Source organism: Pygoscelis adeliae, unplaced genomic scaffold (genome assembly GCF_000699105.1).
Source record: "Pygoscelis adeliae isolate BGI_AS28 unplaced genomic scaffold, ASM69910v1 Scaffold13, whole genome shotgun sequence".
In the NCBI taxonomy this organism is placed as follows: Eukaryota; Metazoa; Chordata; class Aves; order Sphenisciformes; family Spheniscidae; genus Pygoscelis; species Pygoscelis adeliae.
The window spans coordinates 619,808-634,502 of NW_008824499.1; the positions used below are offsets into that span (position 1 = coordinate 619,808).

Here is a 14,695-nt window from a genome sequence, read left to right on the forward strand (position 1 = left end):
GCTGCCCAGGGAAGTGGTTGGGTCACCATCCCTGGAGGTATTTAAAAGACATGTAGATGTGGCGCTTAGGGACATGGTTTAGTGGTGGACTTGGTAGCATTAGGTTAAAGGTTGGACTCCGTGATCTTAAGGGTCTTTTCCAACCTAAATGATCCCGTCATGGCATTGGCAGATGTCACAGAGATCAGGGAATTCTTGGACTGCAGTTGATGAGACTGACTGCATTCCATACCGCTTGCTTGGTGCTTGGCTTCACGCATGCACTGCCTACCTGTTTGCTCCAAGACATCAGGGCCACTTTGAACCCTGTGCTCTGTCACAGTGAGTACTCTGGGAGTGGAGCCTCTAGTGACTCCCAGCTTCCCTCCATCCATCTTCGGACCTCTGTCCTATTCAGCTCTCCAAAATACACCAGCTCAGTAGGCTGTGTGATGTATAGCTACATCACTCGTAAGGTGTGCTGTGTTCTTCTCCAGCGCCTGCTCTGTTGCATTACTCGGATGCCCATTGATTCCCTTTGTAAACTGATTTAACTGGCATAAAAGTGAAGTTTGATTTGGGGTGGTTTTTTTTTTTCCCCCCGTTAGCTTCAGACAAGCTCTGAAATGAATGTGCGAAAGAAATGAGGAGGGAGCAGGAGCAAGCCACTAGGTTCCCTCATGTCATCCTGCCATATCTTAAAGTACCTTTGAGAAGTTTGCTCTGATGATTACGTATTCTTGTGCCTTTTTTCCTTTATCTTTCTGATTTTATTCCCCTTTTACCACTTCTTCTCAACTTCTCAGCATGAACATGTTTCCTGTACCCAAGGGACCATCATGGGTATAGGCTGCCTCGTTGCTCTGTTCCTGTGCCTGGCTTCCAGGGCTTCCTGGCGGGAAGGATTGCAAACAAAAATCCATTCAACCTGTGGAATACAAAAAAAGAATGGTTAGTCATTCTGGATGGCATAGGGCTGGCTGTCTGGCATGTCAGAGATGTGAAGGAGCCTAGCATGCTGGGGCTGTTGATACCCATTTGAAACCAATTGAAGCTGGGATGGTTGAAGCGTTTATGACTCTGCTGTCTGCACCCCTTCTCTGCTCACTTCTCTGTCCTAGAGATTGCTATCTGTGATCTAACATGTGTCTCCTTGCAATATACAGATTGAGGAGTTTCAGAGAGTTATAATTCAACCCAATTAATTCCTAAACAGGTTAAGACTGCTAATAAAATTCCCTTTTCAAAGCATGGAAGGACTACAGCTCCTTGGGGAGTTTTAAGAATATTTTTAACATGGCAAAACAGTGTTGTTTAACTTCATTCCAACAAATTGCTATTTAACTTGAAACACTGATATATTTAAACTATTTGGTTTAAAAGTTTAATGGCCATTTTCTGTCTCAGGCTGTATTTCCTCCAACAGTTGTGAATTAGCTCATCTCCCACATACAAGAACACTGAGAAACCTTAAATGTAATTGTTCTTTTTTCAGCCGCCTAGGATAATATGATTTTGGTAAGTCATACTAACTTAAAGTACATGATTTAATCCACACAGTGTTGATAAAAAATAATGCGTTCCTCAATATTTCTGAAGTGAAAACACATTACATGTTTTAAGGTATCTTTGGACCATCCTGTCCATTGATGTTTGATAATTTCTTCAGTTTTATAATTAGGTCCTCCTGATTTGTACAGAAGTACAATAGGAGCATATGTTTATGGTTGTGGATCCTTCCCACCATAAATCATACCCAAAAAATTAATCTGGCAGCAGTGTGTAAGAAAAAAAAATCAAGATGCAAGTTCTGATAACAGGCGTATTTCTTTTACATCTTTGTATAAGAATGTTATTTTTATGTTTTTATTTTTCTAGTGGCAAGGAGTAGGAACAGAAAACTGGATTAAAATCTTTGGGGATTTTTTTCATTATTTCTCTGCATTACTTTTTTCCACATACAGTAGATTCTTTTAAACGAAATGCAAATTTTATTGCAAATAATAATAATAATAATGAAAGGATACTCTCATGGACTCGGAGTTTTAATGCTTCTGTTACTAGAGGGCGCAAGATTATAAGGAACCAGTTTTTATAAATTTAGGCTACGGTTTCTGTTGTCTTTCCTCAAACCTCACATATCAGTCCACTTCTGCTGTAGTTACTTCAGTCATTTAAGAATCTTGACTTGTCCTTTTCCTGTCTGTAAACAGTTGTTGTTTTAACTACTGATGGAAAATGCTGGGCATGCATGTATGAGAAATGAAATCCCATGTTTGCTGGCAGTTCAGACAAATATTATGTGTAACTAAAATATTTCTGTCTTGACAATACCAATTGAGTATTTTTTTGCTAAGTCTTCTAAAAATAGTGTCAGTAGTTACGTTATTCTTCATTAGCTGGAACACCTTTCATTTGAGATTGAGATTTATCTAACTGCGAACAAATGGCACTGTGTACAGTTTTTGGACTGTTTTTGAAAAATATTATCACAGTATTTCTATGTCTGTGAATCATACCAGTGCCACCGCTGCCTTTTCCTAAACAAAGTAGCTGCTGTGACATTACTTACATTTTAAATGTTATAGATTATTTATTCTGTCTATTCAGCAATAAGGTACATGCTAAATGAACTTCAGAAAAGCAGATACTGATTCCTAGCGTGATAAGCAGAGGCTTTTCTTCTCTAAAAAAATGCTTTTTGTCATGACTTCAGCTAGGAAATGGCTATTACTTTCTTACCAGTATTTCTGTGCATTACAACTCAGATGGATTTCTTGCTACTTCTTTTTTCTGCTCCTGATCCAGTATATGCATAATTTTAAGCACGAGTAGTCCCATTCAAATCAACCCAAGTACGAGCTTCGGTCAACTGAAGAAGGCATATCCTTCAGTCCAGAAAAGCAGTTATATTTATGCACAGATTTGACTATACCAGCAGTCCAGTTGAAGGTTGGAGATAAATGGGACACATTCCCTGGAATGGCCTTTTACTCTGCTTTAATAAATATTGCCCTTGCATGGTCTAATCTTATTCCCAAATACAGTTGTACTGAAGATCAATCTTAGGTTCCTTTGTTGAGCTGCTATATCCTCACCCATATTGAATGCATAGTCTCATTTATGATTTCTTGTTCTGTGAACACTTGACACGAATTTAGATTTATGCCTCATCTCAAATTTAATGTGGAGACTTAAAATGAAGTATTGTGAGGAACAGAGCTGGAAAGGACTGCCTAGGTCATTGAGTCTAGTCATTTGATGCTGAAGACACCAGGCACCATACAATCCTTTTCATCTTAAAAGCAGGTAGATTTTTTTGTTCTTACTACTTAGATCGGAGGGTTATGCAAAAACCTCATTGAACTAATGGTTAGAGGTATCCATGGCCAGATTATATTAATCTGTTCTTATGCCAGTGTTATTCTTTAGCTTAAATAGCTCTTCTATTTGATATAAATTAAGCCATATATATGGATGTAAAAGCTCAGTGCATCAGAACACTGAGAGTCTCATATCATTTTTTGAATTCATGATCTGAAGCTTAATACATTTCTTCAATGACTAAGTATTCTTGTTTTTTCCTTTTACAGCTTTACATGTGGTACACATGAAAATGAGGCTGAGAACGCGGAAAGCTTCTCAGCAGTCGAATCAAATTCGCACACAACGTGCTTTGAGGGCAAAGAGGAAACATTCAGAGGTGGAAGAGAGCTTACCTGTTGGCGGAGGAAAACCACAGAAAAATGAAACTGGCTTGTTGTCTTCAATCAAAAAGTTTATTAAAGGAAGCACACCCAAGGTACACCATCAGTGGGTTTCTTCTTTTGTTTTTTAATTGGGTCATATTCAGTTAAATTTGATTTAAAACCATTTCTATTAAGAATGAATAAACGTGTAATGTGGTGGAAGCAAAACATTTTTGTAAAGAATTGGAAGACAAGAAGTACCTGCGATAGTTGTGTCAGGTAACAGATATTTAAAAAAAAAAAAAGCAGACTCTCAAACCCTACAGGAGTCAGTTGTAGGCGTATTTAAGACAATCCAATAAATCACAGGATTTATGACCTAGGTATTTCTTTGTGAAAATGTTGACTAATAAATTCAGTAGATTTTTAATTTCCGTTTTAAGGATTCCTTGAATTCGGAAATTATCAGTACTGGCAACTAAGACAAGCAAGTCTGTAAACATTGCTGAATATTTTTAGCATTTTTATTCAAAATTGTTTAGGAGTCCCATCAATCAATAAAGGTCAAACCTCTCAAATTCAACCATCATGAAATTGGTACGAGTACTCGGTGTATTATTGCAGTGAACACTGCCCCCGCTTAGTGGATCAAATTCAAACATTGTCAGGGCTAAACCACTAAATCTCATCTGTCTTGATCCAGACAGAAATCTAAACTTTACTAATCTTCACATGTTAAAACCTGTTGCGTGTACGTTTTGAGGGTGAATTATATATATATTACTTTGATAGGCTGAATGTAACCGTGCAATTGTTTCAAAAGCCTGTGGGTTTTTTCTGTAAAGGGAGGCCTGTTAAAAAAAAAAAAACAAACTTCATTCAGCCCCAACAGTCCAGATATTGACATTACGTAGCTGTAAGTTTTAAAGAAGAGTAGCCCAGAAGTCATAACTAAATTAAAATGTATCCCAGATTAACTATATGATAAATGAAAATATGATACGAATTCGGAAGTATTTTCTGGGTTTTGAACTAAGTGTTGAAATGATAATTTTGTAACAAGCTGAAGTTGAAATAATTTTAATTAAAGTAACTGTATATTCTTAAATTGTCAAAAACATAGTGAAATTTAATGTTTCATGGCATGTGTTAATTACCTATCATAGCAACATTGAGGTACCGACGAAGAAATGTTTCAGTAAAAATAAATGGTTAAATCCGCTTACATTCTGTTTTTCATTAAACCAGGACAATTAATCTGTTTTACATTCAGCATCTATATTGTAGCTCAGTAGTGCAGCATTTTGGCTGCAAAACCACTGCAACAAAACACTGAAATCTAAGCAAAACATTTTACATTGGAATTTTAAGATAAGGGAAATATGTCTGGTCTTCCTTTCCTTTGTCTCTTTAAGGTCTTGTTAACTTTGTCTCTTCTCCTCCTCTTCTCTTCCTCTCCCAAATCTTTGGATTACATTTCATTCTTCTTTTTCTTGACAGGTTTTTTAATGTAAAATGTCCACATTTTTCTCCTGTTTCCTTTCATGTCCTCTCCTGTGCCTGTAGCAGGACTTGGAGTGGTTCCAGTGGCATTAGCATGGCATGATATTGATACTGCTGGGCTATCTTCCAAAGCGCTAATGACTTAACAAAGTAGTCTTGTGGCTGCCATGGAAACGTTAGAACTCTTTGAGTGTATGTGTACAACTTGCATAGTAGTTCGTTTATGGGTATGCTAAAATCTAAATCACCACTGAGGTTATATGGATTTACAGCAATAATGTCTTCATAACAAGTATATCTTGACAATTTCAATCATAGTCATAGGCCATTTATCTGGTATTGTAAAGAGATCTTATTAGAAATACTCCTTAAACAAACAAAACCTGAAAAAACCTTGCAGCTATTTAGTTAGAGAAACCAGAGACTAAAATGTGGCTCTTCGAGTGTGGATGGCGATAGGTCTGATCTTGAGGTCTTTTGCTAACTCACGGCCCCCATGCAAGTCAGCAGTAGTATGGAGCGCACAACAGTATTTGTCATTTACAAAATGACAAATCTGATTTACCAGAAAAACTGATACACGTATGCGTACAGGAAGTACTATTAAAATTTTTAAATGTTAACATTGGAAATATTGTAAGACTTGCTGTTGCAAGTTCCTCTAAACTTGTTCGATTTGGGGGGTTCTAGCACTGTCAGAAACTGCATTGACTCCGAATGTGTTGTCATTACCAGTTTAGGCCGTTCCTTAATACATACATGATTTCTGAAAACAACCTAGAAGCAAAATGTTTACGTCGGTGTGACATTGCCATGTTCCTTATGGCACAATTATTGATAATAATAGGTTATATTGAATTCAATAGATCATAGAATTCAAATAGATTGTTATATAAATACATATAATAGGTATATTTAATTCTGTATCTGTGCAATAAAATTTTCAGTGTATAAACCAAGTAGCACAATAACATTCTATCTAATTTCACCTTTGAATTCTATTAACTTGTACAACATGGCCACAGCAGTGTGAGCTTTCCCACGACAGCATGATGGCTCCTCTTCTGGAGGATGAAAGGGATCTCCAGATCTAGTGAATTCTTTGTGCCTCTGCTGATACCATCAGCCAGATTTCCTGTTTCCGTTGTAATTTTTGTAATGCAATGTAACACTTGTTTTCCATAAAGCAGAATGAGAGCACAACTCATTTTATGAAGGCCAATGGATAGCTTTTAGAAGTTAATTAATTTCTGTCATTTTTTTCCCTGGTGTTGAACATTTGAACAAATGACCTAGAAGATGAGATGCCTTACTGTTCTTTTATCAGTTCAGTGAGCCATCCTTTTTCTCTCATTATATGGATTTATGGTATATACAATATTATTAATTCTAAGTGGTAGTAATTAGATTGTTCTCACCAAGGTTGTTGGTCAAGGATATTGCCAGTAGGAAGCTTTTGGGATCAGTGGTGTTCACTTGTCTTCTGATATGGATGTCAATACATTTCCATGTTTGTTATTATTTCTTTTAGCTACTGTACTGTTAGCATGGGCTTTAGATTAATTTTTCTAAAAGATCTATTTACTTTTTTTTTTTGGAGCACACAAATAGTTTTTCTTTTCTTTTTTAAAGATGTGAAACTGCTGCTCCAGAAAGGTAATATTATAATTCTAAAATTGAAATTTTAATTAACTTTGATATGGTCTGTGGTCTTGTTATTTATTTTGATATTTAATTCAATTTATTTTGCATTGTCTCACACCTTACATTTCAGTGTACTCTATATGGTCATGCTTTAGATTTAAGATTGTCATTTTGTTAAGTTGTAGTAGGTGCTTTGGGGAAAAAGGGGAAGAAACCTGTCTTAAACATCTGTGCCTACACATATACTCATGCACAGAAAATATGCAAAAATGTTTGGTTATGTATTATTCATGTAAGTGCCACAGGGAAGAACAGTCAGTTACTTAAAGGTAAGAAGAGTCATTGGGTCATAACCCTTGCTTACAACGTTTTGGTCAGCTAAGTTTTGCCATGTACTACCTGATCTGGATTGAATAGCAGCAAGTTATATACTTGTACGCAATTTAGCAAGCCACTTTATGTAGGGAGCACGGTGGCGAATTTCATACTGGATATTGTTGTGCCGTTTACTTCCTGTATATTTAACAGGCAGAGAAATCAAATTTCAGATAATTTTAGTTACCTTGTCTCTACATTTCCCGAACTCCATAGCACTTAAATATTTTCTAAATTGGCTATCCCTTGAAATAGTACTTAAAGACAGTTTTTCTACTACAGAAGTTCCAAGTACAGTTTTCTTTCCCAATACTTTGCTGTTTACCTTGAGTTGTGTCGGTTTAAATGAGTTTAAAATTCCAGCTGGCCAGATACATGTTGGATATTCTGCATCTGGAAGTGGAACAATAAATGGATCTTTTGTGAAACCTTCTCTAACAGCTAACATTTTCTGGTAGTATTCAGTGGAGAAAAGAGGCACTATTCAGCATGTTTCTTTTCTCCCCCCTTTTCTATTTTAAGGAAGAAAGAGAAAATCCTGCAAAAAGAAGTAGAATTGAACGGGATATAGATAACAACTTGATTACATCCACACCTCAAACAGGAGAAAAGCCTAATAAACAGATCTCTCGAGTACGACGGAAAAGTCAAATGAATGGAGGTTTGTAAATATTCTAATCGTATGTTGTTGCAGTTGAGTGGTGATTCAGTAGACTTACAGCTGTTAACTAATGTAGGACATTTCTTCAGTGGTGGAGGTTAAGGGGTTTGTGACTGACCTCAGTGAGAGCAAGGCTGAGCTAATAGTAGCAAAATAAGATTTCTAAGACTGTAAGCAACAGTTACTTTACTTCTCAGACACATCCGTTGTATCTTTGTAAGAACAATTTGGATATGTGATCATGACCAGCTATTTTGGAACTAATCTAAATTTTTTTTTTTTAATTATTATTCTAAAAAGCCAATGATAATTATTTGATTTAGCTCTTCTCCCATTTTCTCACAAAAAAAGTGAAATATGACTTCCCAACTCCTGACCTTTGTGGAAGTAACCAGGTGTCTTTTAGATATTGAAAGCACTTGTCAAACACATAGACAGGTTTCTGTCATAGAATCATAGGAAAATTTAGATCAGAAGGGACCTCTAAAGGTCACCTGGGCCAGTCCCCCTGCTCCCCTCACAGCAATGTGATCCAGCTTGAAGTGAGATCTGGCTTTGGAGTTAGATCGGGCTGTTCAAAGCCTCATCCAGTCAAGTTTTTAATATCTCCAAGGACGGAGATTCCACAACCCTGTTCCTTGTGAAAATTGGTTTTTGTTAATATCTCTAATAATGACATGAGAAAGTGGTCAATGCCATTTAAAGTATCAGCTGTGGTTCCAAATCTGACTTCAAAAAAATTTTTTTTAGACTTCTTTTCTAAGGAAACAAGACTCAATGTGATTGTGCTGCCTGTCAGCGTTCCTTCATTCTCCATTCCCCCAGTAACTTGAGAATCCATTGTCTGGTTTCTGCCAAGTTTGTCAGCAAGGCAGAGGTCTCAAAGATTCCATAGTCCAACTAGGTTTGCAAAATCGGTAGCTACGCAGAGGATAAAGCTCCAAATAAGTGACTTCAGTGATGGAAGGGTTACGGTGTGAAAGAATTTACTGTTTGGTTGTTGTCAGATGTCTGTGTAACATGGCTTTAGGAGAAATCCCTTTTTCCAGTATTTGCTACTGTTAATTAAGATTTTTGCCTCCTGGAGAGATAACGGATCTGTACCCACTTCGTGTGATGCATGCAGACAGTGCTCAAAGATGAAAGAGCAACTGTTGACTTAAATGAGGTGTGTTCTGAGGTATGCACATACAGCACACTGAGCCCATGTTACTGTTAGAGCGATACGAAGTTCTTAGTTAAAATATTCCATATTAGTGAAGGCACCGAGTTGCAGCTGGCACACCCTACGTTTTATATAGAAACGATAGGAAGTGTGAAGTACTTGTGCAGCTCCATCAGGCTCAGCTGACAAAAAGGTTCTCAGCTCATGTGCACAAAATACATTTGCTTACTTCCATATGGACAGACATCTCAAAGACTTGTTACTGTGAAGTAAATAACTTCTCTTTCATTTCAGTCTCAGAACTGTGTCTTGGATCTCAGCCATGAGATGGCAATTTTTAGTTCTAGGATGTGCTTTACTGTACATGCACATTTATAGAAAACCTTAATTGTTACGAGTTACATTTTGTAATGCGAAGATTTATTTAATTCTATGTCCTTTGTTATCTGTGATAACAACTAAAAATTATTTTACTTCATAATTGAATGTATGCATATAGGTGTGTGTGTATATATGTGGAGAATAATAAATTATGGACTTGATCCTGTGAAGTTTGGAGGTTCAGCCATTGGAGTTCCACTGACACTTTCTCTTGTTTCCATCCAGTGGAGTTCCACTGATACTGACATCTATTTGTTGTGAAAGGTGCACAGCATCTTTAAGTCTGTCTTCCATCATCAAGCCCATTTGAAGGATTTAAACTTCTATTATTTGTTAATCTATAGCAACAATCAAACAATGAGCGCTTCCTAATTTGTAGTGTTAAACTTAAGACGGTGTTGAAAATTGGCATTTTGGTTTTATGTTGATACTAAATTGCTAGCTCTTTTTTTTTTTTTTAATTAAATACTTAAGCAAATTTTTTTGTCGACCAAGTTGAACCATGAGCAAGAGGGCTCTTTCCTATATTGAAAATAACAATAGAAGAGAGGATGTAACTGTGAAAAACAGAAGCATGGTATTATACTTCATAACTTTTCTTTTACAGAAGCTGGAAGTTACGAAATGACAAACCAACATGTAAAGCAAAATGGAAAATTAGAAGATAATCCTACCACTGGCAGTCCCCCACGAACTACATTACTGGGAACGATATTTTCTCCTGTCTTCAATTTTTTTTCACCAGCAAATAAAAATGGTGAGTATTATTTAAAAAGCCAATAGTATTAAAGCTAAGAATAATAGATTTTTTTTTTTTAAAGAAAAAGATGTTTTGAGCGGCAGTACACTTTTCATTCTGATTTACAGACCAAGAGTTACTACTACCAGATAAAGGGCTCCTTAGTTCTTAGAAGGGTTGATCATTAATAGAAGAAGCAATAAGTTTATATGCATTAGAACATTTCTTTCATAGGTGTAAGTATCTAGCGGTGTACTTTTTATTTTAAAAAGAAGAAAAAAAATACTGGTATTAAGTTCCTTGTCCCAAACATAAAAGGCATTCATCATGGTCTTCATTTTGGTTCTTATTTTTGTAATGTGAATCAAATGCAGCTATCTTCAGTTAGTCTGAAACTTTTTTTTGTGTGGTTAGTAATGACTGTCAGTATTCTGATAGGTAACTCAGCTTAAAAATAATGACTGTGACTACTGAAATCTTAATTCAGGAACATCAGGATCAGATTCTCCAGGACAAGCTGTTGAAGCTGAAGAAATAGTCAAACAGCTTGATATGGAACAGGTAGATGAGATTACTACAAGTACTGCAACATCAACCAATGGAGCAGCTTATACTAGCCAAGCAGTGCAGGTCAGATCTACTGTCAACAACGGTTTAGAAGAAGTGGAGGAGACAAATGACCGTGACCTGCCACCACTTACAGGTAAAAAATGTGTGCTTGCCTTGGACTCAAATGTTGAAGCTGTATGTAATTTGTACTCTTAGGGAAATCCTAGCACCTGCATTTTGTATAAATTAATATTTCACATTGGCTTAGGGCATGTAAACAGTATTAATATTGATTTTTATGTTTAATAGACAAATCTGTTATGCACTAAAGACACAGTTTTGGCAAGTCTCATCTATTCTCAGTATAACTCAGTTGACCTCATAACATTTCTTCAAATGAAAACAAAGATCCCAGAAGAAAGGCATTTTTATTAATATTGAGCCCTCCCCCCCAATTAAAAATGCACACCCTCGACTTGCTGATCATGAAAGAGAAATTTGCAACATTTTGATATCTTATATTAGAACAACGTGGTGAGGTGAATGAGAAACATATAGATCCGACGTTAATTTTCCACATTTTCTTCAAAAGACTCATCATACATCTTTTTGACAAAAATTGTACCCATAAAATTCAGCTTCTCCTCTTTGTGGATGGCCAGCATCAAATTCTTAACAGTTACCTAAATCCTCCCTAGACCCTCAAAACATTGGTAGTTAAGTAGTACTGAGGTTTTTGAGGACTCCTTTCAAGGAAGTAAATTTAACCTCCGAGTAGAGGGGCTGCTGTGTGATCCACGGGTCCGCTCCAGACCTTCCGAGCTGGTCGGTTGCCTTGTTTCAGAAGGGCCCCTCAGACACGAGGTGAGAGTGAGCTGCAGACTGGAAGAGTTGTGCTAGCTTCTTAGGCTGGAATGCGCATCCAGGTAGTTCACATCATCAGAGGTTGTACGGATGCCTTGCTGTGTCATACGGGCACCGCCAGTTTGGCCAGGTCGTGAAGTTCCGTAGCATGACGTGACATCAAGCTCTCGGGTAGTTTCCTGAGGAGCTGTGCAGGCTATTTCAGAGGAAACATGGGGACTGAGAGGGTGGGGCTGAAGGGAGACTTTTTTCACTGTTGTTTGAGGCACTTGTGTATCAGGTGCAAATTTTCACTTTTAAAAACTGCACTAATAAGACTAGCTCTTGTGGTTTTTTGTTTTATTTTTTTGTTTTGGTCATTTTCGTTGAATTTTAGCACCAGTATCTCCAGACAGTGGCTACTCATCAGCTCATGCAGAAGCCACCTATGAAGAAGACTGGGAAGTCTTTGATCCGTAAGTGCTAATGTTTGTACTGAAAATATTAAATTGATCGTTTTGGGTATTGGATTAAGACAGGTTTTTTTTAGCTGGAACATTTTTATATTATGGTAATGAATTCCAAAAGCTCTTAACTTAAAAAATAAGTGTTTATTGATGGGGTTTTTTTTTCGGTTTAAAATATTTATTTCTTGTGCAGTCTTAAATATTTGAAATATTAAATTGGGCTACAACATTATCAATTGAATAATGTATGTACATTTCTACAGCAAAATCTGTATTCTTTTCAGATATTATTTCATCAAACATGTTCCACCGCTAACAGAAGAACAACTTAACAGGAAGCCAGCTCTTCCACTGAAAACAAGAAGCACACCAGAATTCTCATTAGTTCTAGACTTGGTAAATATCTTTATAAACACATACCAAAAGCAGGGGGTATGTAGCATTTCATTTATTTTGTTTGTTGCTGAAATTAGTAATGTTTGCTTTAAACAAAAAGGCCTTGTTGAATGTTACACAATTTTTAGTATTTTTAGTTATTTTCTGCATTAAAAAAAATAACAGTGGCAAGTGTGGAATGCTTGCTGTATGTGTTGAATACAGCAATACAGTTGAATACAGCAATACAGTTGAATACAGCAATACAGTTGAATACAGCAATACAGTTGAATACAGCAATACAGTTGAATTTGTTGAATACATCCTGCTTAAAAAAAAAGGCATTACAATTTTTATCGTCTCAAACAAAGAGTTATCTGTCCCCATAAAGCTTTCCTAAATCCAATGTGGAAAAAATGAGATGTAATAAATAGGAAAATTCAGCTTCATATGTCTTGCATCAAGATTGATCAAGAATGGATCTTTTAATTCTTAGAATATTCTTATTCTTAGAGGGCACAAATCCACTTTTAAAAATATTCATAGAAAATATATTTGTCTTCATAATAATTTCTTTTAGTCTGTCTGTTTTGAAAGTTGTTTCAGACCCTGTTAATGATGTCAGGAACATTATTTTATCATGAACAGTATCAGTTGGAATGTCCTCTAGCGGTTGTGTGAACGGATAGATTATTCAAACTGACAGATGCAGATTTGAACTGAGTGACAGGACAGCCTACAAAATGAAAATATCTTCTTATAATTATGCCCCTAGCATACAATTCTGAGTGATTTTTTTCAAAAACTGCAAGAATAATGAAATGTACCATTCATTCTAAGAATCCTTCTTCAATCTTGACAGCAGTTGCACAAAAATAAATTTTCCAGACTAAATAAACCTACCTTAAAATGAGCCTAAAAATCCAGAAAACGCCTTCTGTTTTCAGCATTCTTTTCACATTCTTTTCTTTCTTTTACACCATCTTTTATTTTTTTAATAGGATGAAACATTAGTGCACTGTAGTCTAAATGAATTAGAAGATGCTGCACTCACTTTTCCAGTTCTTTTTCAAGATGTCATTTACCAGGTAATTAGTGTGCATAGAAAAATATTTACCTTTTTATCTTGTTTAACATATGAATTCTTGCTGTGTGTATTTGTTATTGTCTTGTTTAAAGAGAGATAAGTAACTGTCTGGTATTTAACAACTGTCTGGGTTATAAACTGCAGGTGTCAGATTTTCCGAGGTGGATTATCCTGTATTAGAAATACTGTGGAGCACTGTTTATTGCCGCCACAACGTGGTAATGTCGGTCACTGATTCCAGTTTTAAACGTTCATTGCTAAGAGCGTGTGAATGATCTTTGCAGCAGCAGCAATCTTCAGCAGCAGCATTTCTCCTTGCCAGCAGGTGGAGGCAGGAACACTGAAAGTTTAGCCAGTGTCATTTCCCAGGTACAGCTTCTCACAGACTGTTAACTTTCTTCCCTTGGTAGGGAAAACCAATCCGCATTGCTCGAGCGTTTCTTTCTATATAGAAGACATCTTTAGAGCCTGACATTAACTAGCTTCTGTCCCGGTCGTTAGTCTTGCTGTAGACTTTGCCAGTGCCAGTTCTATCTCTTTATTCCCAGAGAGAGTCTGCTGGGCACTAGAGTGGTTTTTTTATTGTCTTGTGGAGACTGCTAGATTTAGGTTTTTGTTCTGCTTTTAGGAGGTATTGTTAGTTGTGTGTGTTTTACATTGACGTACTGTAGAGGAACAAGCATGGGAAGGAGGAGCTCTCTTCCAGCAACTACCAAAGATGCTGCACTGACCCAGGCTGTTGTTCTCAGGTCCTTTTGTGTGATGTACCTGGGAGTAGCAACAGCTTCCCCACCATGTAGTTCGCACGATATTGGACCCCACTGTAGTATCTTTGGAGAATGAGCCAGTCATCAGGCACCTTAAAAGGACACTTGTCCAGGTATTTTTCCTGATTTTAAAAATGTTTTTCTTCGCTGTTTCATATGAAAACCCTTGGAATCTGAAAAGCTGAAATAATTTTTAAACATGGGTTTATCTTATCTCTTATTTGGTGACGGCCATGCACAATTTCCTCCAGGCTGAAGTTGGAATGAGCCTTAGAATTAGTTCTTTGCGGGTTCTTGCCACTGCTAACAGAATCAGGGAGACTAAAGCTTCAGGTTTTTCTCCTTCCTTCTCTTAAGAGATCTCAGTATGATTTGAGTATTTTCTGTCTATAACTGTGGTCCTTCTAGTGATTGTGCGTTTATGCTGAGATCTAACTGGGATTTTGCCTTTAGGAAATCGAAGTCAATGGA

At 36.7% G+C, this 14,695-nt stretch overlaps 1 protein-coding gene across 1 annotated transcript in view; it reads left to right on the forward strand.

Moving 5' to 3' along the window:
• Window positions 1-3,220: 3,220 nt before the first annotated feature.
• Window positions 3,221-14,695, forward strand: part of CTDSPL2 (CTD (carboxy-terminal domain, RNA polymerase II, polypeptide A) small phosphatase like 2) — a 23,799-nt gene continuing 12,324 nt past the window's right edge. Inside the window, exons 1-8 of the mRNA XM_009321430.1 lie at window positions 3,221-3,288; window positions 3,573-3,781; window positions 7,713-7,851; window positions 10,005-10,154; window positions 10,624-10,839; window positions 11,926-12,004; window positions 12,280-12,391; window positions 13,372-13,458. Of these exons, the coding sequence (XP_009319705.1) occupies window positions 3,590-3,781; window positions 7,713-7,851; window positions 10,005-10,154; window positions 10,624-10,839; window positions 11,926-12,004; window positions 12,280-12,391; window positions 13,372-13,458 (975 nt within the window). The 5' untranslated portion in view covers window positions 3,221-3,288; window positions 3,573-3,589. The remainder of the gene's footprint in view (window positions 3,289-3,572; window positions 3,782-7,712; window positions 7,852-10,004; window positions 10,155-10,623; window positions 10,840-11,925; window positions 12,005-12,279; window positions 12,392-13,371; window positions 13,459-14,695) is intronic.